This window comes from Squalius cephalus (genome assembly GCF_949319135.1).
Source record: "Squalius cephalus genome assembly, chromosome: 17".
NCBI classification, from domain to species: domain Eukaryota; kingdom Metazoa; phylum Chordata; class Actinopteri; order Cypriniformes; family Leuciscidae; genus Squalius; species Squalius cephalus.
Genome location: NC_137138.1, coordinates 12555946 through 12577974, shown reverse-complemented (window position 1 = coordinate 12577974; position 22029 = coordinate 12555946). Strand labels below are relative to the sequence as shown.

The following is a 22029-nucleotide window of genomic DNA, read 5'->3' as shown; positions in this document are numbered from 1 at the left end:
TGTCCTGAAGAATGTGTGCTTTTCAGAGCAAAAACTGTCCCCATGCTGTTCAGTTTCAGCAGGAGATAAAAGATTTACCTCAAATGGACAATTTGTGTTACTGTAGGGCCCTCGTCTTTCACTTGCTGGGTCACTCGCAAGGCCTTTTCTTTTATATGCATGAATGCCAGTATGGTGAAGAACACAGACTTTGAATAATGCAGGCCGAATTCTACCCTCTGAACTGCTCTATCTATCTATCTATCTATCTATCTATCTATCTATCTATCTATCTATCTATCTATCTATCTATCTATCTATCTGTCTGTGTCTGTCTGTCTGTCTGTTCTTGTCATAACTTTGGAATCTGCATTGGAGTTTGCAGAAGAGAGTGATACAGAATTTTGTGAGCATCAAAGAAATGTTCTGAGAGACCACTCTCAGGTTAATCTCAGTGACTCCAAGTATATAATATCGAACCTCCTACAGAGTTTTGTGACAAGCTAAGGAGAATATCCATGTGCTTAGTGGAAATCAAACTGCAATTGCTTCTCATAAACCCAGTGTCATATTATTATCATCCCCCACGTTCTTGTGAGATGTTAAGTGATACCGCTACGTCTGCCTCTCTGAGGCTGCTGACAGATTCCTTGTTTTTTGTGGGTTTTTTTTTTGGGGGGGGGGGGGGGGGGGTTGTGTCGTTCTGTATTCTTTGTAGTAGTTTCAGCAGAAGCAATACTTAAACTAGGCCACCATGAGCGCATTTCAACATCAGCTTTAAAAAAAAAACATATCAACTCGTGCCATCTGTCATGTTGGAAACCTATCCAAAATGGCTGCTGTCTGATCTGGAGGGAAGCAGCCGTGCACCATCGCTACAGCTAATCAATAGGTCCTAGAGCCAACATGGCGCTGCTGCTGAAAAGGATAGTCAGGCTTAGGCGATGTTTGAGACGGAGCCAAAATCCGGGTCCAGAGGTCTCTATGCCAGAAGGGTTTGTCGCTGGAGATTACAGGTTGGCAGCTGAATGCTCCCTCTGTAATCATTGCTGCTCAAAGTCTAAAGGTCGAGCCGAAGAACTCTACCACCGGTAGACATATGAGCCAAGATGGCTCCCCTGTCGGCTGGCTGATACCATCTTTGGACGGGACACAAGTCTGGCTGAGACTGGAAATTGATCAAGGGCTCGGAGAGCGTTGGCAGGTCGTGGCTGACACGCCACCTCTGCGCTTCTCACGGGTTAATTATTTTGCTCTTGATTCTGGCAGAGAAATGTGAAAACTTGATTAAATCGCTTGTATTAGTTTTTTTTTCTTTCTTCTTTTTTCTAAAGACATTTGCGAAAGGTCACAGGCTCATAACAATTTTGTCATTGTTTATTCTGGCATATGTCATCCTTGTCCTTTGTTTGTTTTACCGCTTGAATGGAAACCTGTTTAGGAATTATCATTTCCCTGGAGCTTTAAGATCATCCCTGATGAATAATGAACGTAACATAATTAAAACAATTACACCAACAAGGAAATGAAAGTGTGATATTAACTGTCAAAGTAAAGTTCATACAGATTACTCACAGCTAAGATGGGAGAAAAAAAGGCTCTCAATAACTTTGAGAGACCAGACCGATCATTAAGCTCATATTAACTTCACAATCCTCATCCAGCGACGCAATTAATCATTCAGTCTGATGAAGCAAAGTCATTTAAAGTGCTTAAAATGTAATTATTCAGCAATAAACGCAGCACGGCCCGCGCTGTCAAGAGCAAGATGAGGAAGAAGGACGCGTCCAGCCCATTCTACGCTCGCATCCGAAATAGCGCAGTTGGATTTGGAAAGTTCATTTCTTTAATGTGATTCGGTGAAAGTCACCATAGCGTCCATAAGGGGCTGCAGACTTGATTGAAGCAATTGATGCAAAGGGACATTAATGAAACTGGAACTTAATTGAGTAGGATGGAACAAACCCGGACGAGACCTCCTTTTGTAATTGCCTTCTTGTCACTTTTACTTTCCGTCTAAATGAATGTAAATCTAGAGGGTGATTTTTGCCCAGAATGACTATGTTATAAGGTGTTGTACCCGTTTCAGGGCTAATTGGATTGACCTGTAAGGGACGTGCCGTATTCAGTGTTGAGAATGAGTCTGTTTTTGGACGTAGCCACCCGGAAAGTTTGTTCATGTTGTTGGCCTCTAGAACGTGTCAACATAACAATATGATTAACTGCAGTTGTCATCAGTGTTTATTTTTACACATTTTTTTTTTCTTTTTTTTTCCGTCTTGACAGAAATGTAGTCAATATCATCTTGTTAATTTTATTTTGGTCCATTTTACTTGGACTATAATGACTTTTAAAAAGTTTAGCCAATATTTTTTTAATGACAATTTTAGCCAACAAAAATAAAATAAAAAACTGTCCAAAATGAATTGCTTTAACATGTATATGAGTGTTCTGATGTATTAGCTACTCTTTAGAAGTTGTGTTGTGAAATCTCCTTGCTTCAGAGAGTGCAATTAATTTTTTTTTTTTCACAGACTGTTTGAACTATTGCATTACATGTACCATGTTATTAAAAAAGTTCAACCAAAAAAAAATCTATCATAAACTCTCAAAAAAAAATATTTGAAAGAATATTTTTGACCATAAAATGGTCGTAATAGGGTCCAAAACAACACTAAACATCTTTTACTTTCATTGCAAAATAGACATTTTTCAAATATTTTCTTTTGTGTTTTACAGAAGAAATGAAGTCATACTGTAGGTTTCTGACTAGCCCTTTTAAGTTCACTTTACTTAATGTCCAACAATTTACAACTGAATTGTAAAAATCTAGAAATTTGTTTAATTCATATCCAATGCCTTTGTTACTCAGAAAACCCAAGTTAAGAGTAGGCTACTTGATTGGTTTGAGTACCATTTTGTCAAGCAAAAGTTTTTGAGTTGGGGCAATTCAAGACTTTTCACTCATTTGCTCCACTTCTGCAGTTGCATTCACTCATTTTCTAAGTCATCTTGAATGTTGAATTGTCAACGACACTAGACATTTTAAGAGAAAATCACACAAGTTGCCTTTATAAATTGATGTTGATGTCCTAATGGTAAAACGGTCTTCATTATGGTGATTAGTGTTCCCTTTGGTTGGGCTCTTGGAACTTCATTTATATCAATTATTCTCTTCCTCTTGATGCAGTGATGCAGAAATCACAGTTAGGCTATTTGTGGTTTCAAAGGAAGAGAAGTAATACATATGTTGATTTTGAAAGATTACCTAACTTCTCACTAAATCACTAAAATCTACATTTCATGTTAAATTATGGTCTATTAAAATTAAGTTTGCAAGATTTTTTCAAGTAAAGTTAACAGAACGGAATTTACAGTCTTCGACATGAGGATTAAGTAAATGATGACCGGATTTTCATTTTGGGGTGAAATATATATCCCTTTAAAATATAAAAGTCCATCATAAAAATATTATTACTTAAAATGATGATCGTCTAAACTAGAAGTGTAATAATCGTAAACCATTTTAATATTTATTGTTTGAAAATGATTTTCAATGTTTTGTTTGTTTGTTTTATTGTTTGTTTGTTTCTTTTTAATTTAGTGTGCTTGAACATCAAGTATACAACAGTGTAAGTGAAGAGCATGAGATGAAATATGAATCTGTGATCTGTGAAAAACAGTCAAGGTAAATATCACATATTTGAATTGTGAGTGATTTCCAGTCAATCTATAATTGTGGGAATTAGGTAAAAAGTGTAAGAATATAATTTAAATTTATTTGGGTTTTAAAAAATATAAAATTATTATTTGTGTGAATGTAGGATAGATATCATAGTATCTATGCAGTTAAACCTAGCTAGACAAATAATTTCCTTCACTGTTTTCCACCACAGAATGCTATTAAACACAATACATTATTAGAGATGTGCTAGAGTTGACACTGTGAGAATATTCATGACTTTCAGGGGGGAAAAAAGATTTTTTTCTGTTAGACATTGTTAGACAAATTAAACTAATGAGAGAGGGAGGAAAAATGTGCTTTAAGAGAGTTTAGTTTCAGAAAGTGCCTATAGATGATGAAGAATCACCCATATATAGGATACATTTGACTGAGCTAATCATACCGCTATCATAACATTTCAGTTGAACACTGTTCAGCTCAAGCAGATTTTTTTCTGTTTCTATGAAGTTCTCCTACTATTAACCTCCATCTTTAGAATAAGGTCTTAGATTATATTTTCCAGATTCCCAGACAATCCCAATTCCCAATGGACTCTCAAAGCTGTCGTGTCCTTGGAAACTCCCACAATATAACCAATGTAATGGTGGTCTTTTCCACAGGATGATTAGAAAGAGGTTCAGTTAGCATGACATCAGAAGTTATGTGTTGTCCTTTGAGGGTCTTAGTCAGTGGACGTGGCGCTGTGGCCGTCCATGTTCACAGGGCTTTAATTGGAACAAATGTGCTAATTAAGCAAATTCATTTCCCTGTTCCCTGGCCGGAGGCTTATCACACCCATTTGAATCTGTCCCTCAATGTTCATCTGTTCTCTCATCTCTCCATCTCCCACCAACCCAATGCTTCCCCCCCAGAGGCCCAAAGCAGACCCAGAAACAGCCTTTGATTTGAATACAAAACACACACCCGTACAGAATGAGAGAATTTCCCCCCAACAGACTCTTATAAAGGAGATGGAGGCATTGATAGAGGAAAAGCTTTAGATTGGGTCTCAGATAGAGAAATAATTAGAAAGAAAATGAAAGAGTTTAGATAACAAGTAATACGGATCCTCGTGAGAGGGTGTTTGGAGGTAAAATACAGGCTCTCTGTGGTGCTTTTGAACTGGGAACACAGGGTTAAATGCACATCATGATAGTTTGTGAGGGTATTTCACAGCTAGACAGATATGTAAATTAATATTGATACTCAATAAACCAATAAATGATTGAAGTAGGTTTTATTAGCATATTTTATTTTGCTGATAATTTCGCTCCTGTGCACGGATGATCTCCCTCTAATATCTTATAATAGTCTTGATAATTAACCCCACAGTATAATCTTTCCATTCACTAACTCTAGTCTGGTAAACAAAAGGAACAAATCACGCTGTTCCTTCTACAGACTATGAACAACAAAACACATTTATAAATTAATGAAAAGCCCTGTTCCACCTTCTCACCTCAATTTATGTATGGCCTTGATGTCTTTCAGTTTTTCGCTTGTTTTGAGGTCCTTCAAATATTTTAGCTTAAAGGGGTCATAGACTGGATTATTTTATTATTTTATAATGTTTCCTGTGGTGCCCTTATAATGTTAGTATGATATGAACATCAAAAATGTTCATAATTTATAAATAAAAGCCATTTTTCCAAGCCTGATTTTAGCCTCTGATTTGAACGCTCTGTTTTAAGGGAGCGTTCTTTGATCGCTTTCTTTATATAATTTAATCACACTTTAAATAAGATTATTTTCATCCTACTAAGAGAAACGACATGAAGTTGATTGTTTAGTCACTGGCTTGATTTACTGATGCATAAACAGTATTGAACGATATTTTGAGAGATAATTACATCAGAAATCACTAATCACAGATCAGGCATTAGAATAAGCATGACTACTTACATGTTTGTGGCGTTGCTGGCAGATCCATATCGTAAAAGTCTGTTTGCAAAGCCTCCGCCAAAATGTACCAAATAATCCACAGTGAAATACACCGAATACAAACAAATAATGCACTGCTGAGACATTCACATTGTTGGGAAGGTAATGGTATTGATCCTGTATCGATCTTTTCTCGTTCTCATGTCACTGTTCACTAACGCTCCAGTGGGCGGGGCCAAAACTGAAGTGTGACGTCACAAGTCTCCACTTTTTAGATCCTGTCGTTTTGGATCCTGTAGTTTTGAGTTTTGAAACTTACAGGGTATTTTTTTATAGTATAACAAACTCTTAACTGTCAAAGGATCAAGGAACATTTGAATTCTCATTCTATGACCCCTTTAATTAGAAAGTCACACTTTTCACCAGTTGCATTTCAACCACAAGCAATTTTTTCTCCCTTTTGTTGAAAACAAAGACATCATTCTTATTGGTCAGTTTACTTATTAAATGAGTATAAAAACCCTTAATGAACAGCAGTGTTTATTTGTTTTTGTTTTTGTCTTTTATACATTTCACAGTTTTTCTTCATAGATTTTTAATACATTTTATGTATTGAAGAAACGTTATGACGTATTAGCTAGTTTAGTAAGTTTAGTAAGTTGCTTTAGAGATCGTTATAAAAGTTTCATGTGTTTGAGGATAGTTCTTTCTCCATTATCCATGTGCATGCGAATATATTTGTTTACTGTTTATATACAATGTTACGAAACAATTGTAGTTCAGATATATGCTATTCATTTATTAAGGAATCTTGAATTTTTTTAAATCTATGTATATACATATCATTTTTAAGAGTCTATGCCTTCCCTGATGTACTTTATTTGCTGAAAGGTCTGTGATGTTTTATTAATTAGAGCGGATAAGCTTTATGGAGTCAAAGAAGCAACATGACTGGATTAGCTATTGAGGTCCAACCGTAAACACAGAAGGGAGGGAAGGAGAGAGAGAGAGAGAGAAAGCGAAAAAGAGGACAGATGCAGTCACCGCCATTCTGGGAGCTCTGGACTGGAACGGAGAAAAGAGTGAAATTAAAAGCATATGATGAAAGAGTTCTCTCCGGCCATCACGAAGATGAGAAAGAGAGAGAGAAATCTCTCACACATGACAATCTGATGGCTGATATATTGATTTTCCTCCCTTCATTATTCTTCTAGGCCTTAGAGAGAGTCCAGCAATTTTACTCGCCCCACGTGCGTGTTCCAGCGCAGAGGGCGAGAACTTTACACGTAAACAGAGATTCCCAAGGGGCATGCTGTGTTTTTAATCGGCAAACGCACAGTGACATAAATCAACCCGCGTCCCCACGCCCTGACGACTGCCGCCCCTCTGGACCGACTTAGAAGGGGTGGCTGTTGCCAAACGATTGCAATTTACACGACCAGTCATGCGAGGAGAGCGCGTCGTCACGCCATTGCTACGTTTGTAAATCCTAATGAATCAGACCGCCAAACATCAGAGCTGAATAAATAACACTAGGCTGGGCTTGACCTTGCAGTCACCTCAAACTGAAATCTTTGGATGAGCTGTGACCTTTGATCCAATCAAGGGGACAGGTCTGAACGTGACTATGCAGAGCACCTGAGAGAACACACATCTATCGCAGAGCATGCTTTTTTTACTGCGCTGTCAGACTGTGATGGGTCACTCAGAGGTCACTGTGAAATGCTTGCTGTTACATTGATACAGCTTGTGTCTTATTTGACAATTTTTCTTCACTTTAATTGGCTGAGCTGATGTGGGGGCGATGTTTGCTTCAAATAGGCTGTCAGGAACGGTCTCATGCTGGTTTGTGAATTTCAAGAAAAGGTTGGCAAAAAAAAAAAGGTAACTCAACCTCTACAGCCTCCTCATGAAAATTGTAGATTGGTTTCAGGACAGGGGGAGGCGTTTTCGTTTCATTGCATTGCTTCTAGTTGGATTGACAGTAAACTGTCTGGATTTACTTGTGGTATGCTGAGTAATTCTCATTATAATTATCACAGTTTCCTTATGCATTTCTGTGATTTTCATGTTTATCTGCTTTAAGGGATTATATCTATATGATTATTAGCATTATCGTGTTCATCAAAATGCTTGTTACAAATATTTTAGGTTCTATAATAAGAGTTATTGTTTTAAATTAATACGATGTATTATTGTAGCTGGAGATGGATGTGTGTTATTGGTTATACGTGCATTGTGTACCTTTGTAGAGGATGTTCTCGCGATACGCTTCTATCATGGTAAAGCAACAGTGAAGAAGCATCGATCGCTTTTGTCATTTAATATCCTTTACGGGTATGAAATGTACAAAATGCACACCATCATTGTTCTAATCGAGTTATGTCTGTAAACTCTGGTTCTGAGCACATGGTTAGCATAAATGTGCCGCGATTAGCGTGCACGCTGGTGATGCTGAGGTGATTGAAGTACAGATATGTAGTGTTATTGTATGTGTTTCATGTTATCTTTTATTTATTAATTCTGTTATGAGTCTATTTTGTGCTGATTCACTGATAGTGTGAGGATGTATATGACTATGTCGTCGAGTGAACTTGGATGTACATACTTGGCATTAATGAAATTAAAGTGTTTACATTACCAGCATGTAATTCAAAGCTTAAAGCAACGGTGAAGAAGCATCGCTTGTGAATGTGTATTCATTTAATATTGTCTTTCGCAGGAGTATTATGGTATTCACAATGGCTGGTTTAACCTGTTAAATCTGCCTCTTTATGCAGGTGGAGTGGCTGAAGAATGAAGAGCTGGTGAGTTCTCTTGAGGACATCAATATCGACACTCGAGCTGACCACAACTTGATCATCAATGAAGCAAGGCTGTCCGACTCTGGAAACTACACCTGCCTGGCCAGCAACATTGTTGCTAGGAGACGTAGTGCCACGGCAACGGTCATCGTGTTTGGTATGGAAGCATATTTTCTTTAGAATATGAGTTAATACATTTTACTCTAAAAAGTTTTTTTTTTCCTTTTTTCTGTGACTTATTTCTGCAGGTTACATAGACACTGAATCATTCACAACAGATTTGTTCAGAAACACTAATTAATTCAGGAACAAAACAAGTGATCATCTTTATGGATGAGTCATTGAATCATTCACAAGCTATTCTTTCAGAAACACTCTTATTAAGGGATAAAAACAAGTGGGCGAGTTTCATTTTGAAGGCTTTGGAACTTGTATTTGTCAGCTGTTTGGTTTCACAACACTTCACATTCCTAAGTAAGAAAGAAAATATAATAATTATAATAATTTAAGTCAATAAATACATTTAATAATTGTTGCTTTTCTGAAATTAGACATCCTCACTGAGGTATGCAGCCTACAAATGTAACCTCCAGAAGGCACAGTCTTCGATATGAGACAAAGCTTGTGTCTGTCTTTATGAACAAGTCAACGTTCAGCCGATTCTTTTAGAAACCCTGATTCATTCAGGAACAAAACGGTGTCAGTTCTTTGCCAAACACAACTCCTCTCCTGTGACCGCATGGGATAGTAAAGTGTCCATCAGATGCACAAGTCAGAATTTTGCCGGATGTAGTAGGTCGTCCCTGCACTTGTTGCCTACTGTTTTATGAATACTGTAAATTCAGACATACTACTCACTACTACTACTCACATACTGTTTTTTGCCTACTATATTATGTAGTTGGGAAGTATGTATATTCAGATGTAGCTACTGTTTTATAATTGAGTCCCTGAATCATTCAGTACCGATTTGTTCAAAAGTACTAGAAACAAAACAAGTGACTGTCTTTATGGATAAATCATCAAATCATTCACTCAAATGATTCATTTTAAAAACATTCACTCATAAAAGCAGCCACTTGTATTGTTCCAGAATGAATTGGCAAAGGAGTAAATCATTAACTCCCTCCTAAACAGTGACTCTTGTCGCCACCTACTGGTGTATCAATGTAACAAGCAGAAAGAGTGAAAAAATCCCCACTAATACACAGACTGACATTCCAAACATCCAAACACAGACAAGCGGAGTGTTAGTCTGGCTATCACCAGACCAAGCTCAATCTTTTAAGATTGAACATTAGTCTGGGGAGTCTGCTATGTATTTTCTACTGCACAAGAGGCGTGATCAACGGGCATAGTTCAAATGACTCTGTACGCAATTGGATAGTCCTTCAACCTGTCAGACCAACGATCCGGGTGACGTACTTTGCAGCGAAAACTCCAGGCAAGAAACGTGTCAACAAACATGTTAGTTTGTAGCATTGATCAGTGGTTTGCAGAAGCAGTAATGGCATCGAGCAATTTTTGAAGGTTGTGCTTGAAAGTGAAAAACTTGAAAGTGAGTGGTATTTACACCCACTCGAGCGATTTGTTTGCTAAATTAAAGAAGCCATTGAGTATCGTCGAGAGGTTAAAAGGAATTGGATTGACGGTCGTGCGAGAGACTCTATCGTCATCGTGTTAAACCCGCCAATAGCGCGCCAGGTGGATAAGTGACACAAACAGAGAAAAACTCCAGTACACATGGGATATGAGAGCTATAAAGGAACCTGCTAGATTTTGAGTGCAAGTTCTAGAAAAGTTTGTGTAGATCACAATGTGTGAAAGTTTGACATGCTGCAGAATGGCGCTGTGCATCTGTTTAGTCACCTACACAGACCTTCAGTTTACAAAAAACGATCACCTATAAATCACCATCCTGCCACGACCCATGACACAGCGCCCTCATTTTTTAAATCCTCAATTCATCAAGCGAGACATCATTTCTCCAGATCTGTGTCTGCGTGAGGCCATCACTTAGACGCCCGGTATGGGTTCGATTATCTATTTTTGTCAACACATATGAGTTAATGATTCTAACGCTCCCTGTGTGGCCAGCATTGCCATGGTTGAGGCTCCATTAGCCTAATTGACATGGTCTCCTAGTGTTTTATCCTCAATATTTTGATGGTAAGGTGATATTGCGCTCTCTCTATCTCCCTCTGTGTGCCTTCTGGGAGTCAGTCACAGATGAGGGCTGAAGCTGGCAGTTTTTAGAGGCTTGATTAAACACACTGAAAAGCTTTGACATGAGCTGTCAGAAACAGGCAGCACTGATTGAGCGCTAGTTGACTGATCCGCAATTAACGTTTAGCAGCTAGCGTAGCATCTGCAATTTAACATGACTCCCAGCAGTCCCTAAGGCTTAGCAGACTCAAGAGAATTTAATTGTGTGATTTTATTTAAGGGAATGCATTGTTTGTTGGTTTTGATCATGTCCGTTGTGCAGTGTAAATGAGATGACCTCTAAGAGAAGGGGAAATCACCTCAAGTGTTATATTCGGTGTAACTCTCATTTTTGGAGGGTGTTGTACCCTCAATAGTGAAAAATTTGTGAAATCAATAAACAGAATGTAGTGTGTTTAGCAGTAGTTCAAAATAAAACCCTTTTTATGTTCAACTGAAACCAGCACCATTGGTTATTTTTAACCCCCTGAGGTCGGCTATCGCGCCGGCGCGATAGGCTCGTTTTTTTTCGTATGAGTGCAAAAAAAAAATAAAAAAAAAATATTAATTTTTATCTTATATGCTTGTGTTATACATCAATCGATCCTGTTTAGTGTGTATTTTTTTTGTGTATGCTCATAATAAAAACAAAGTGTTGTGCTTTTCGCCAAATAAAGAAAAATAAACATGATGCGAGTTCTGCCTACTCTCCGTCAGTGAAGTCAATTCTGAAACGCGTCCGAAAATGAACTGTAACTCAGCGAATACTCAGTCAAACAGGCATACAGTCACACAGGCATGAAGCTTGAATTATCTTCTTTCAAATGAAGTAATTTTTATAAAAAACAAATATTCACAGTTTATATAATATGTATGTAAAGAGAGAGATGTCAATCGTTCTCATCTCAGCTAATTAAGTTTTAATGTGACTCCGCCTACGGAGACCGCGCTATTCAAACGCAAATGTGAGGCGATCCATACAAACCTGTGAAACGCCCACATCCGCTGGATAAGGCCGGTGAAACACTGGATGCGTGGCGTAAGCGTCTCAGCTGCGTGGCGTGTCCGTTTTTATTTCGGCTCCCATCCATGTTAACAGTTTAGAGTTTGCACACTGCCTGTGTGAGACGCGCGTCTCAGGCGCGGCACGAGCCGCGTGGAAAACGCGTGCATTCTAGAAATAGAACCGACGCCTATTTTTCAGCGACACGCAAGCGTCTTGGAAGCGTTTCCATGCAAAATTGAATAGGAAAATCTGTTTATTTGTCATTTTGACACGAATACATATTAATAAATGTCCTTTTGATGTTTAAAAGTGTCTAGGTTTTGACATAAATGCAAATATAAATGTAATTTTACAAAATATGATCGATTTTCAAATACTGCTGTATTGAATGAACAGCTTTTAGCAAACTCTATTGCTATACTGAGATGAGGAATATATACTGTATGTGTTTTGTCAAAAATAAAGTCATCAACTAACTAATGAATCCTTTACTTTGAAATACGTATGATAAAATGTATACTTTAGTTTTGAAAGACGTTGACTAGTTTTGAAAAGATTATAAAGTATGTATGTGCATGCATATATATATGTGTGTGTGTATATATGAAGAGTTCAGATGCAAAAGCCTCTAAATGCCATCTGAAATTTTCTCCTAGAATGATCATTTTTATGAAGCTTGTATATTTAAGTTAGCTATAGGTGACACGTCACCTGAATGAATGGCTCATTAAGTATGCAGGGACGTAGTCTCACCAGGTGTGAACTACTACATATGCATGATGCTGTTGGAGCGTTTACGCCCCATCCGCATATTGGCTTTCCAAACTAAAAGTGTTTCACAAAACTAAAATCAATGTATCGTTTTTTTGTGGATGATTAGGCAGGATGATTTTCATATCATTTTGAAGAAAAAACACTAGGCGATGAAATCCATTAGTCAAAAGTCTTATTGCCACATATTTAGTATGTGTTTTGTGGCCTTATTTCAGAAACTTTAGTTTTTAGTTTTTTCAATAACCACGCATAAACATTATTCTCTCAAAAATGCAGACATGTACATTCTTGTTGCTCACATATTATGGTAGCCCTGTTTGTGCTAAATAGTGTGTAATTTTTTTTTTGCCATTAATATGTTTATAAGCAACTGAAAAAAGCACAAATGTCAGGGCATGTCAGAACATCTCAAGGACCCCAAAAACACCCCAGACCCCAGAGGGTTAAATATATCTGTCCTTCTTATGTCCCCTTCATTAATTCATGAGAATCTATCTTAGTCATTTGTATTCCTCATTAAGTCCTCAGCGTGGCTGTCAGTGCGTGTCCAAGACAAGTTTATGGAGTCTTGGCCATTACAGAATGGCATCTATCTGTATAATCCAGTTTCAATCTCTTCCATGTAGCAATTAAATGATCAAGTCACTTCTGAGTTGATTAGATCGAGTTACTTAGAGCAGTGTGTCGTTTTAGCCATGTAGCATGCATGTATACATAGATTGCATAGAGAGCAGTCTGCAAAATTGTGTGCATCTGGAAAGCATCGATTTAATTTTGAGATTATATTTGTACACAAACATTTGATAGACATATTAAAAGAGCCCATTCACACAGGTAATCATTGGCATGTGAGTGGTAAGAGAGATTTATCATGAAATGTTTTTACTTCATTTAGAAATGTTAAAGTCCCTTTGCATCTACTTGACAAACTACCTCGTGCAGTAATCCTTCATTTTGGTTCCAGAGTTTGCTCTATTTAGTTGCAAGTTGTATGGAAAGTGAAACTCTCCAAATGAACTATGCAGTGCGGATAAACAATGCAAACTGCCTTCCAACAGGGATGCTCATGCACACTGTGGTGGTGTGGGTTTGAAACTCCTTTCAAATAATGCAGTAAACATTTCATACACAATGGCAATTCAAAGTGCTTTACATAGAAGAAATTAAAATAATAAAAAGAAATAAGAATAATTAAAACAGTTTAGAAAAATAAAAAATAAAATACAGTACAGTACAAACAGTCGGACGAACATTGGCACAGTGCTCATTCATTAAATGCATAGCTAAACAGAAGTGTTTTGAGTCTGGATTTGAAAGTGACTACTGTAGGAGCACATCTGATCTCCTCTGGAAGCTGGTTCCAGCTGCGGCTGGCATAATAGCTAAAAGCGGACTCGCCATGCTTAGAGTGAACCCTTGGTATTTCTAGCTGATATGATCCTAGCGATCTGAGTGATCTGTTGGGTTTATATTCAGTGAGCATATCTGCAATGTATTGAGGTCCTAGGCCATTTAACTATTTATATACCAGTAATAATACTTTAAAATCAATCCTAAATTTAACTGGGAGCCAGTGTAAAGACCTGAGGACTGGTGTGATATGTTCATATTTTCTAGTTCTGCTCAGAATCCTGGCGGCAGCGTTCTGTATGAGCTGCAACTGTCTTATGGTCTTTTTGGGAAGGCCAGTGAGGAGTCCATTAAAAATCCACCCTGCTGGTGATGAAAGCATGCACAAGTTTCTCTAAGTCTTGTCTGGAAACAAAGCATCTAATTCTTGCAATATTTTTCAGATGATAGTATGCTGATTTAGTTATTGCTTTGACATGACTACTGAAACTAAGGTCTGACTCTAGTGTCACACCGAGATTCCTGACTTGATTGTTAGTTGTTTGACCCCTAGAGTGAAGGTATGCGTTCACCTTGAGAACTTCATCTTTGTTTCCAAACGCAATGACTTCAGTTTTGTCTTTGTTTAACTGAAGAAAGTTTTGACACATCCAACTGTTGACTTCATCAATGCATTGGCACAGGGAGTCAATGGGGCTGTAATCGTTAGGCGATAGGGCTAAGTAGAGCTGTGTGTCGTCTGCATAGCTGTGGTAAGCAATTTGGTGCTTTCTCATTATTTGGCTCATTGGGAGCATATACAGGTTGAACAGGAGTGGCGCAAGAATTGAGCCTTGAGGGACTCTGCATGTCATGGACGTCCACTCTGACTTATGATCTCCTATACTCACATAATAACCTCTCCCATCTAAGTATGACCTCCCATCTAAGTATAATGCTAATTAATCTTATTTCTCTCTTTGTCAGTGAATGGAGGCTGGTCATCCTGGACGGACTGGTCCGAGTGTAACGTCCGCTGTGGAAGAGGAGTTCAGAAGCGAACACGGACCTGCACTAACCCCGCTCCGCTTAATGGAGGGGCTTTCTGTGAGGGAATGTCTGTTCAAAAGAGCACCTGCAACTCTCCCTGCCCAGGTTAGATACACAGAACAGGTAGCCAATGAGAATATGATGAGAGAGGAAGACCATGGTATCTCAAAAACAAATCTTTCCATTGCGTCATCCTCAATTTATACATAAGATTGAACAAATCTTATTAGCCTTATGAGCGGTTCTTTTGTTACTGATTTTGGTCCTTCTGCCGATTCACTCACAACTCGCTCACTGATAAATGAGGCATTACTTTTAGAAAACATAAAGACAGTATATTTAAAATTCTTGTTTAATGGCATCTTTTTATGAATGAAGGCCAGTATCACTGAGACTAACACTGCTACTGATGTCTCAATGAAATTGATTATTTTTAAACGTTTTTTATAGCCATTCAACTTTACAATGTAATTGAAAGCTATCGGGTTTTTTAAATATTTATTAGGCTTCAAAAAATATAACAACTTTTAATTTAAGTGAACTTAAAACAATCCTCACATAAACCCATAAGTTATCAATGGAGTTTCAATCAGCTACACAAGTTCTTTAGTCAGGTGCAGTGAGTCATATTATGTTACCTTTATTCTTTAAATTAACATTAATGACAGACTGCTGTCACGTTAAGATCTGCCGCTGCCGCACATGACGCGGATCTCACAAGCGTCACATTTTCTTACAACTCTTTATGTTCATTTAAGACTTTTTTTTTTTTAACTCATTTAAGACTGCTCTTATGAGGATACTTGGCAAAACGAACATTTTGACAGAGACAGGGCATATTATTGCGCTTAATGGTTTAAAAGCATTTGTGTGAATAAGAGCCTGATCATAAAGTAAAATGCTAGCCAAAGGATGACAGAAAAAATGACTAAATATTGATATTAAATAATGATTAATTAATAACTAAATAATGATGTAAGGCTGGAAGCTTACGCTGCTATTTTGAACCAATAATCAGAACAAAAGGCAGTTGAAGGATGACGTGCATAATTCAAATATTTATCTGACTCCAATATAATTAATCTAAATCTATTAAAGTTGTTGTTATTCTTTAACCTCTTATTCTTTAAAGGTAAAGGTCTTTCTTAGAACTGATAGGAAAACATAGGATTTAACCTGAACGTTTAGATAACGAAAGTTATAATCACTTTAGCTTTCAACATAATCAGTGAGTAAAAAGTAAGATTCTCAAAGCCTTTAAAGCAGGCAAAGTTATTTATTATACATGTTTAAATATACAGACAGTAGAATGGAACAACATACTGTATAGAAAACTTGGTTGTAACAAATAATTTTATTAAGTTCACCACCATTCATTTCAGTTTATAGGCTGTCAGATGAGACCAAACATGACATAGTTGCATATTAGAACACACTAGTAAATAAACAGTGCGTAGTTGAAAGCATAAGTCCTGTGAAGCAAATGGTACAGACGTGTCATTGAGGTGCAAATGACTCTGTCTCTCCCGACAGAACCATCCCGTGCCTGGAGTGTCCCATCAGTCCTCAATCAGCATATTGATGAAATTCCTTGCACTAGATAGGCTTTAGCATACTTTGATGATGAAGGCCATTTTGCCATGTTTAATTCACATGTACACCTTTAAAATGCTTTTTGAAGTACTAGGGCAGTAAAGAGTTCTGCCCATATTTGCTCAGCCCTACAATGATATTAAATATTTTAAACGCATTAAACTGGAAAAAATGTATTGCATGCATTAACGCATTAACGTTGACAACATTTATAGCTCTTCTGTAAATCTGCCTGCATTAGCATTAAATGCACTCTTTTCCCTCCAGCTCTTTGTTCTTGAAAACCCAGAAGTGCATTTTGCCAGAAGATTCAGTTCAATCAAGTTCAATGCTGTTCAGTCAGGCGACGTGAATATGTCTCACTGCTATGGCTTGTTAATTAAACATGCTTTCTGAACAAATTGATAGCTAATCCGTCTGTCTGGGAGTCTGCATATAAAGTAGGAACTTGACAGTATGTGCTGCGTTCGAATTGACCTGAGTGACAGAAGCCTCTCGAGTTTTACATTTGAAATGTGTCTACGTTCTGTTAATGTGGTGCCTGTTTACTGTCTAAAGCGAAATACCCTGCTTCTCGTAGCGAACAAGAGAGATGGAGCGAGACAGATAAATGGGGATGAAAGAAATTCATAAAGACAGACAATTGAAAGAGAGCGTGTGTATGTGACAGAGATATGGCGCTAAGAGAAAATCTGGATTCCGAAATTCCGAAAGTCGAAGTTTAGGGAATCAAGAAAGACAAATTAAAGGAGAAAGACAGAGGGGAAGAAAAGAGAAAGCTGATGGAGTGAAAGAGAGGTGCAGAAGAAGAGAGTTATCAGTCGCCGGGTCCTCAAGAGCTCTTGCGCTGACTAAATTTATGGTTTCATTGGAAGCACCAATCACATGGGAAACACTAGTCATGTTGGGGGAAAAGTTATCTGAGGAAGGCACCAGTCGCTCTGCCACAGAAAAACTTAATCTCGCTCTCCAGCAAAGCTCAATCCCAGTACCCCACTCAACAGACACACAAACGCAGCATTTGCATTTAGATTAGCCGAAGAGGAAACACCAGCAGCCCACGGAGTCGTTAGGGTAAAGGGGAAAGCCTGATGGAACAAGACAAAAGTAAATTGTCTTTTGCTTTTGTCAGAGGCAAACCTTGAATCCTGGAAGTATAGGAACACCATCTGCAGAAAAAGAAAACACAATGAGTGACCATTCTGAGAGAAAGTTTGTAACATAACAGATACATAAGTTTGTTCCGAGAGGAAGTATGAATTCCATGCAAACTCTGCATATTACAACTTTTTTGTGCTCTTATGAAAATGTGTATCTTTGTTCGTGTGTGACAGTGGACGGTGGCTGGGCCGAGTGGACTTTGTGGTCTGTGTGTAGTTCTGAATGTGAGAGGCAACGCACTAGAGAGTGTACAGACCCGGAGCCAAAACATGGTGGCAGGCTGTGTGATGGAGCTGCCCTAGACACGGACAACTGCACCGGAGACCTCTGCATTCAAGGTGAGTAATCGGGACCATCATTGTTGCTATCATCATCATCGTCATCATTACTATCATCTCCATCATTTTCATCTCTGCTATCATCACCAATTTGTGTGCCATTCAGAACTGAAATGAAAATGCTTCTTAAATCCTAAATGTAATTAGGAGAGTAGAATTAAACTTTCAAATATATATATATATATATATATATATATATATATATATATATATATATATATGTATAGTGTTATTTTAGTTTTTATTTGTTTGTAGTATTTTGAGTGGGCTTTTTTATATTTGTAGTTTTCTTTTTTAGTCATTTCGTTATGTTCTTTTGTCATTTTATTCTGTTTTTTTTTTTTAATATTGCTAATTAAGGGTTTTTTTTTTTTTTTTTTTTTTCAGATTTATTTAGATTTATTTATTTATTTATTCCCAGTTATTATTTTCAACTTATTGCCAAGGCAACATTTCTAATGTGCATATTATTAATTCTAATTGTGTATAATTATTATTATTATTTTCAGCTTTATTTTAGTTTAAGTTAACGATAATAACCCATGGATGGATGGATGGATGGATGGATGGATGGATGGATGGATGGATAGATAGATAGATAGATAGATAGATAGATAGATAGATAGATAGATAGATAGATAGATAGATAGATAGATAGATAGATAGATAGATAGATAGATAGAAAACACTTCCTTTAATTATTGTCAACTTCCTGTGTGGTGTTGCCAGTTCAAATCAAATTCCTATTCTTTCAAATTCTTGCCCAACCTTGATCATCATCATTGCCGGTCATCTCCATTGTCACCATCATTGTCATCGTCTTCACTACTGTCATCTTTTTCACTACCATCATCATCATCATCATCATCATCATCATCATCACCACCTGACCAAACTAGACTGACATTATTAAAACAGGTAAACAGGAAAAAAAAAGACATTTGTTTTTTTTATTTTGACATGAAGTATTAACGAAAAGACATGGATGGTGTAATGCTTTGTATTTCACATGACGCTGTGTGTGGTGGTAACATGTTTAAAGAGGCTCAATATGCTCCTGATTTTCTGTTATACAGCTCATCCAACTTCCTCAGTGCAACACAGGCATAGAGCAATAAAAAAAAAAAGTCATCTCACTTTTGTTTAGATCAGTGGAGACAAGTGCTCTGTGGAAGGCTGTCAGCGCCTGAATGAAACCAGTCAGTCAAACCCTCAGACGAGCAGCACTTGACAGGCCGTTTTGTAATTCCTTGGGAGAGGCAGAAATCTTCTGTTTTAATCCTCCTCGCTCATCATCCTGACAGTTCTTTAATCAATCTTTCCTGCCTCCATCCCCCGAGGGAGGAGGGTGTACACCTCGCCATCCTCTGCAGATGAGTCTAAAGCCCAACGGTGATAGACATCCCTATCAGAGACCAATTTCCTACACCTAATAAGGACACACACAACCGCGCACACTAATGCATCCGTAACCTTCTTTTTGTGTGATAGTGGTCATTTTGTGTAAAAGATTTGGCAGTGATTCCAGATTACATGCCTGTTATTGATCATCATACATGTATGTAAATCTGTTTTTAGACAGTTTGACTCAGTGTCGTCTGTTATTTACCTCCTACATAATTCTCGAAATTCGTCTTTTGTAAGAGCTAGGAGGATTTAAGAGGTTTCTTCTCGCTTTCTGCAATGGAGCAACTTTGATCAGCTCACGCAACGTCACACCAAATAGGCTTTTTTTATATCTCCAGCGGATTCGTGCAACTTACAGACATGCCTGTGTGTGCATGAGCATCTGAAAATTGCAGCATTTGTGCGTCTCATAGCATGTTATACGTGTCTGTTTCTGCAGACAGGAAGCTGCTCCATGATGTGAAGGTCCCGCAAGGTGAGTCGCTGCCACTTCACCTTTCATCTGTGTTTCTTTTCTTTTTCGCTTTGATTTTTTAAAACTTTAGTCTCTTAAATTCATTTACATGCATCGCATTACTTTTGAATATCCTCACAGGCATATGAAGCATGATGTAATAACGCACATTGCATCACAATCATCCATCTTAATATTGTCATTCTGTTCATCGTGCCTGTATAATTAACCCCTTTTTCTGATATCATCATTCTGAGTCAATCTCGACAAACAACCTCATTGCAACCTTTACATAAGCTCATTTCCACACTGACATTGTTCAACATTGGGTTGATGCCGCGTCAATTAGGTTTCCGATGAATCATCCAGTACGCCATTTGAAACAACCTGGAAAACCAGTTAAGTCTATGACATTTTAAAGACAGCTTTCAGAGTGCTGACTCAATGACTGAAACGGTACCACATTAACTCGACAATGACGCAACAGGAAGATTAAACGTCTTTGACAGGTTTTCGCTTGAGGAATGTCAGTGCCATCACGATTATAACATAGCAAAACAAAACTCAGTCAACTTAACCTGTTACTTAACCTATACAGTACCATTTCAAAGTTTGGTGTTGGTAAAATATTTTTTTAATGTTTTTGAAAGTTGCTATTATTGCAATTGAAAGTAACTGCTTACTATTTGAATATATTGTGAGATGTCATTTATTCCTGTGATGGCAAAGCTGAATTTTCAGCAGCCATTACTCCAGTTTTTAGCGTCACATGATCCTTCAGAAATCATTCTAATATGCTGATTTGGCTAGTATGCCCCGCCCACACTTCCTGTTTCAGTGAAGGAAAGGAAAGTCCAGAGAAAGAGAACGAGGGGGTTACAGAGTAAAGGAGATTGGAAAAGAAAAGGGAGCAAATACACAAACACAAGTGCAAAAGAGATTCATTAGCCTGCCAAAGTTTTCCAGAGCTCCCAATTAACCTGCTCTGTTTGCTGTTAGTGCAGCTCCACATGTTTCTGGCTAGTGTTTTCATAGCCGCAGGCTTTTTCTGATGTTCCCTACTCCGTCTGGAGGCTTTTGAATGCTCAGGAACGACATGCTAGCTTTTCTTTGTTCTGTCTGTTGTTCATAGAGTCCTGGTTGAATTGTTAGCACAAAGGAGTCAGCAGATAGGGCCTAATCACAACAGATGAGATAATATAATGAGCCGCGTTGTCACGAAATCCCTCTGGAAGGTTTGCAGTTTTTGCTTTGACAGATTCTCTGCGTGTGTATTCATGTTGAGAGTCAGGTGTGTGGTTGAGGGTTGATTGTAATCGCCAATCGCTAGAGAACTTTCATTAGTGCTGGAGGTGTCTGGGAAAGTGGGAGCGTTAGAAAGACTGAGAGAGAAAGGGAGACTACTGTGATGAAAGTGTTCTATGGTTATGTCATTTATTTGCTGCGTTTTGTGGCTTTGTCACATCTGTGTACATCAAAATGAGATCCCTGAGCTATTTGAAATCTGAGCAAATAAACAAATACCTTTATATAATCCTTTTTAAAGAATCAGTCATTGTTTTGTCAATTTGTATTTCTCTTCATAATCATTTTCTCTTCTTCTAGCTGATATGGAGAGCACTAACGATGTTGCGCTGTACTCTGGTCTGGCTGCGGGCGTAGTTACCGTCGTCGTGCTGGTCATCGCTGTAATGCTGTACAGGCGGAGTCAGAGCGAGTATGGTGTTGATGTCATCGACTCGTCCGCACTGACCGGAGGATTTCAGTCCTTCAGCTTCAAAAGTGCCAGGCAAGGTGAGCCAAGGGCGCCGTAAAGGGGTGGAAGGTTAGGACGATTCTAAGGGCCCAGGCTGATTTAGGGCCCAGAAGAGCAGACCCCCTTTTTCTTTTCTTATTTCTTTTCTCTTTTTTATACATACATTAAATGTGCTAGGGCCCCTCATGCACTAAATGTGTATTTTATCCGTTTTGACCATAGATTTAATATTTAAAAAAACAAATAATGTATTTACTGTTTCAGTCACACCCCTCCCCCTTACAATGGTTCATTCCACCTACGCTGTCCGAGCTACGATCGCTAGTGTAACGTCTCTTGCTTATTGCACTTGCTATGATGCAGCGCAGACAGTGACACACGCAGGCATGTCACATCAAAAGTTAGGGCATCAAAAAAGGAAAGGAAAGAGAAGACAGAGAACGCTGAAGTCGACAGTATGTCACACAGTTTTTCAAAAAGAAAGGTAGCTTGCCCTATTCCTGTATTCCAAAACTTTCAGAGTTACTTATTTTTGTTGCTACATGACCTGCTTTTATCTAGCTATCTT

The 22029-nt window shown here is 38.0% G+C and overlaps 1 protein-coding gene across 5 annotated transcripts in view; it reads left to right on the top strand.

The window, feature by feature from the left end:
• unc5da (unc-5 netrin receptor Da) overlaps nucleotides 1-22029 on the top strand; it is a 231989-nt gene that overhangs the window by 174673 nt on the left and 35287 nt on the right. For all 5 annotated transcript variants that reach the window (XR_013824019.1, XM_079898688.1, XM_079898690.1 and 2 more), the window contains 5 exons: nucleotides 8365-8545; nucleotides 14690-14857; nucleotides 17680-17844; nucleotides 19691-19726; nucleotides 21311-21499. Coding sequence is in view for 4 of the 5 variants with exons in the window: in XM_079898688.1 (XP_079754814.1) it covers nucleotides 8365-8545; nucleotides 14690-14857; nucleotides 17680-17844; nucleotides 19691-19726; nucleotides 21311-21499 (739 nt within the window). In the remaining variant the exon portion in view is untranslated. The remainder of the gene's footprint in view (nucleotides 1-8364; nucleotides 8546-14689; nucleotides 14858-17679; nucleotides 17845-19690; nucleotides 19727-21310; nucleotides 21500-22029) is intronic.